Source organism: Etheostoma cragini, chromosome 19 (assembly GCF_013103735.1).
Source record: "Etheostoma cragini isolate CJK2018 chromosome 19, CSU_Ecrag_1.0, whole genome shotgun sequence".
In the NCBI taxonomy this organism is placed as follows: domain Eukaryota; kingdom Metazoa; phylum Chordata; class Actinopteri; order Perciformes; family Percidae; genus Etheostoma; species Etheostoma cragini.
In genome coordinates this window covers 2,661,510-2,666,821 of record NC_048425.1, presented here as the reverse complement: position 1 = coordinate 2,666,821, position 5,312 = coordinate 2,661,510, and the positions used below count along the sequence as shown (strand labels likewise).

The 5,312-nt window shown below is 34.2% G+C and overlaps 1 protein-coding gene across 1 annotated transcript in view; it reads right to left on the bottom strand.

Annotated features, from left to right (window-relative positions):
• Window positions 1-3,725: 3,725 nt before the first annotated feature.
• Window positions 3,726-5,312, bottom strand: part of LOC117935206 (salivary glue protein Sgs-3-like) — a 1,977-nt gene continuing 390 nt past the window's right edge. Inside the window, exons 3-5 of the mRNA XM_034857344.1 lie at window positions 5,126-5,263; window positions 4,841-4,920; window positions 3,726-3,996 (exon numbers count right to left, since the gene is read on the bottom strand). Of these exons, the coding sequence (XP_034713235.1) occupies window positions 3,922-3,996; window positions 4,841-4,920; window positions 5,126-5,263 (293 nt within the window). The 3' untranslated portion in view covers window positions 3,726-3,921. The remainder of the gene's footprint in view (window positions 3,997-4,840; window positions 4,921-5,125; window positions 5,264-5,312) is intronic.

The following is a 5,312-nucleotide window of genomic DNA, read 5'->3' as shown; positions in this document are numbered from 1 at the left end:
CCAAAGAAATAAGATACCACTATTTGAAAAAACTGATAATGCTCCATATCTCAGGTCAATAAAGGATCATTTAGTCCAGAGTTAGTCTTGACATTTCCTCCTATCAAAACCTCCAGCTGGTACAACGCTGTATTTGTTGGCTTGTTGGCCGAAGACAAAAAGTTAGTTTCACGCCCTGCAAACCAAACCAACAAAGAGTTTAATATCATGTGGCTTTATGATGAAAAAGTTTACAACTGATGTGATGTTTTATTTATTGTTACTATCTTGAAAACAGTGACCTGTGTTTTATTCCTAATGACATGCTGTCCTGGCTCGTTCAACTGGAAGTAAAAACCGATGTCTTTTAAACTTCACTGGCTTCTTTTGTCCTTTTTTTTATTCCAGGGGTTTATTTTCTTCAAATGAATTCCAGTTTTGGGGGTTATTACAAAGACAAACAACAACACAAACATGTAAGGACACATGAATGAATAACAACAAGGATCGTAGTTTAATGGCATTCATATGTCAGATTAAGATATTAAATATAATCAAAAAATGTATTTTATTAGATTACGCAGCATATAAAGTAATTGAAACTAGCTCCTCTTTATCTATATATACAGTATGTATGTAAATATATACTGTATATACTGTATATATATATATATGCAGTATAAATATATATGTACTGTGTATATATATATATATATATATATATATATATATATATATATAAACAAAGTATAAGAACAATAAGAAGTACGTTAAAGTATGTGCCTTCTACTACAATCTATTAAAACAATATTTGAAAAAAATAGATATTTATAAAAAATATGTAGACTACAAAATATACACAGTGTAAATAGAAATGCTGAAAACTGGGATCTATGACCATGTGTGTTAAAATGCAAGAATAGTATAATTACATTTAAATTAATTAAGATTATTATTTTCAATATTAAGCTAAAGAAAACCGCACTTATACATACCATGACAGATCCATCGTTGTTAGTCGTTTTGGATGGAATAGGTCATCAATGTCCCAAAGAATGTAACAGACAGTCAATGAATACAAACCCTAACATATAGAGTGTAAGGTGTGTGTCTATGTTAATCTGTCTGTGTCCCGAACAAAGAATCTCTTATAGGTCAGACAATGAACCAGGAAGTCACCATTATAAGGAAATTTCTCATGGTAACGGGATAATGATCAACCTGGACCAACCTTTTGTGTCTAAGTGACAGAGGGGAATAACAGTCTTAGACACTGGTCCAGTATTAAGAGAGCTCGCTGCACTCGGCAGCAGCAAAACAAGCTATATAAATTAATAGGGCTGTTTATTTATAGGGAGGTCGACCTTTCTGTTGCAGAGTAAGATCCTTTTTTATTTTAAACATAACGTGTTCGTTAAAGCCCCCAGACTCCATGTAAATAAACCGTCATTTAAGCATCGTAAAACACTCTTCATTCAAAGTCGAAAGAAACTATATTAAACCATGAAAATACCTTTTTGGGTAATTTTTCCACTTTTCCAACCATCACAACTCGACACATAGATTACCGATTTACATGTAAATATTTTGGCTCTATACATGCTAAAAGTATTGTTTTTTTTAAAAAGGAGTCTGGTGGGTTTAGCTCTAGCCGTCTCAGAAGACCTTTAGTGGACCAAACTGCAGCACCGTCTGTGGGTGCCCCTTACAGTGTTCACCTTCATACTGGACCAATTTAAAGATTGTTGTTCCCTACAGTCATTTACACACAAAACATAGGAAAAATAGGTCCAGGTTGTAAAAAAAATGGTATTGACCCTTTACCCTTTTTATTTTTTTTGAAAGGTTTTGCTTGAAGTGTCTATAAAAGTCTTTGTTACTTTAAAAGTAAGTGAAGTTGTTTGTTAAAAGGTAACCTTACATCCTTGAGTGTCAAAATGTCCAAATTTAATAGCAACAAGTTTTATGCAGGTTTCATTTTTTATCCCGAGATCTCCCCAAACCGTTGTAGCATCTTTAAAGTTTTTGTCAAACTTTGTGTCCCCTCTACTTTTGCCCAATATAATTACATTTTATGCATTTGCACTCATTTTTAATTTCTTTTTGGTTTTTGTTTTGCGTTCACATTTTAACTTTTCATTTTCAATTAAAGTCTTGGTACATTGTTAACAACTACATTTTCGGTATTTATCCATTTGACGCGGGTAAAAACAAATAGATGAATGGCAAAAAATTAGGAACATATAGAAATGTGGTCCACCTGACAACAATGAATACAAAGAAGAAGAAAGATAAACCTAAAACACACACAAGATTCTCAGATATGAATAAAATCTAAACAGGCACTTTGTTGATTTTTAATCCAAAAAAGCCACAAGCACATCCCAGATTTTACCTTTAAATCTTCCTTCACTGACTCATGAAATACTACCAATGCATTTACCCATGTTCTTATCCTAATGCCTTAGCACATTTCTGGAAGATGTAATCATACCAACCATAGTAACACAAAACATACATTTTGATTACATTTTTAGTTGACATCTGAACCATTTTTATAATTGCTTTTGAATTAATGCTAATTAATAACAGAAGTCAGTGTGTAATGCCAGTGTAGAACCGTTATAATGTTTCAGTTTTACTCTGAAACACCTCACAGAAAAACACAATTCAACAGCACCACACATCTCGGCCTCCAAAAAGACCCTCATATTTAAAAACTCAACAGTATAACCTTCATTTATTTCAGGGCTGTTTATTAGACTTAGACTAAACCCTCTATAATTATATTTTCCTAGCTGTCATTTTAAGTAAACACACCTTTTACCTTTCTGTTGGCTCCAACATAGTCATCTAGAGCCAAAATACTGTCATCAATATCAAATGTCTGTTGTAATCAGACACATAATTCTTTCAGATCCAAAACCAGCTCAGGCAGTGGATCAATGACACTGCATCTAAACCACTATTGAAACAAGCCTCAGGGCTCCATTTTCAGACATAAACTAACACCACTTTTCTCTGTGAAGACCACAACGAGCAGACAGACCGGTTCTTTACAAAGAGCCTAAACGATGGTTTGGACTCTGGTGACATCTGTACGGTATGTTTGATGTGTCTCTCTTGGCGATGGCTCCCACAAATGTGATGACTGTAAAACTTTGAAACAGACAGTTTGGTTCAGTAACTTATGACGGTGAATAAATGCTGTAACTCTGAAAATGAAGTTGTTGTTTGAAACCACAATGTGAACCTCTCTTCGATTATTGTTTGTACAATTATGTCATGAATTATGGACGTTTTTGAACTTAATAAAGTAGAAAAATACTGAATACTGTAAGGGGTTTGTCTACCAAACTTAACACAATATGGGATATGTTTTTTACTTATGCTAAAGAATTAGTATTATCCCAAATTAACAGAAATTCATATCATGGTTTGTGTGTTGCTCATTTTTGGGTTTGATTTACTTACTTATTTGTTGTGTTGCCACCTAAGTTGTGACCTACAGTAGCTATAATTGTGTGTTATCTGTTATCCGGTTTGTTATTTTTTTTAATCATGCATTTATTTTTGTAAATGGCTCTCCTGTTTTTGTATTAAGGACACTTTTGTATGTAGACACAGCTTTACATGTGTCTATGTGTTTAGCATGTCAGTATATATTTTAGTGGTATTGATATCTAACACTCTTTATTACAAAGATAACCATGAAGCCATAATGTAAAGTTTCCATTGGACAAAAACATTTTAAAACACACCACAACAGGAAGCTTACACATTTAAACAGTGAACTTCTTGGTATACATCCATGGTATTTAAGCAATATAGCTGATCTTTTATCCAAATGCTGCTCAAACCCTGTAAATATGTTTAGACTTGTTGAATTTGACAGGAAACTGAATACATTTCTTTGCAGGGGTCAATAAATGTTTACGTAAATTATGTTTGCACACTACTCAGAAGGCGTAAAGTAGCATTTAAAGGCAGTCCATATCTCGACAGTTCATCTCTGATCTGGAAAAGAAAAAGAATATGCCACTAAAATATGATCATGACAACCATCAGATATAATGTTCTGTGTAAAGGGAGCTTTGTTATATTCTAGGTCCTTCAGTTGTGTAACTGACTTACAGCTGACACGTTTGCATCTAGCCTAGTTTTTTTCTTGTATTTATTACAAATACCATAGCACCACTAACATACAATTAAGAAGACCTATTATGCTTTTCTGTATTTTATGTCATATCTATAATGTTACAATGTTGGATGTTCATATTTAACATTGCCAAAGCTTTAAATAATGACGTAAAATCATCTTTAAAAGTAATTTCCATGAGCCAAAACCTTAGATTTCCTCCTGTTCTGAAGGGTCTGGTTACATCAGGTTTTTCCTACTCTAGGGAAGGGAAAGCTGAAGTCTTGGCTATTGATGTGAATTACTCCCCAATTTCCGGTCACATTCCTGCTGGAACATATCCTGTTGTGTAGTATTTTGTTTAAAGCCTTTATTTGTGATTGTTGACGGTACAAAGTGCTGCTATGTTTCATTACAATCCACTGGTCACTACATAGCTACATGCTAACGCCAGGGAAATCTGTAATCTGTAATCATGTTAACCTGTTCCCAATTCCGGATCATATTCCTGCTGAAAAATGTCTGGTTGTAGTATTTAGTTCAGAATTCTTTTTTGGTTCATGGTACAAAATCCTGCTTTATACTCTACTCACAAAATATAGTTATGCACTTTGAAAACTGTATATTATAGGTCTCCTTTACACCTGCATCTAGATCCAGCAGGTGCAGTTATCTAAAGCTTTTAAATGCTTTGATTTCTGATAAAAATAAGAAGAGTCTGACCTGTTGCATGACAGTAGTCCTGATGTAGTCTTCAGACAGCGGAGATGGAGAGGAAAGCTTCATTTTCAAAAGAACAACAACTAGAAGCACAGTGATTCAACATTACAACACAGTCCAGAAGGGTGCTGAAACTGAGTAAAACAGACTTGACTTAAACAAGGTATTCAATGTTTAAGCTATTCAAATTCCATTGTTCTCTCTTAGATTCTTCACTTAGCTATGTATAGAGTATGTCAATAAAGAGATGATTATAGAGTGTAAAACATCAACATTTGTCATACTCACATGGGTTTGAGATGATGTTTACATCTGTTGTGACTTCAGGTGTAGTAACTGGTGCTGGACTTGCTGTAGTTAGCCTAGTGGTGGGTAATGTGGTCGGTGGGGTAGTTGATGTTTGTGGGGTTGTTGTAGTCGGCGTGGGTGTGGTTGATGTGGTCAGTGGGGTAGTTGTTGTTTGTGGGGTTGTTGT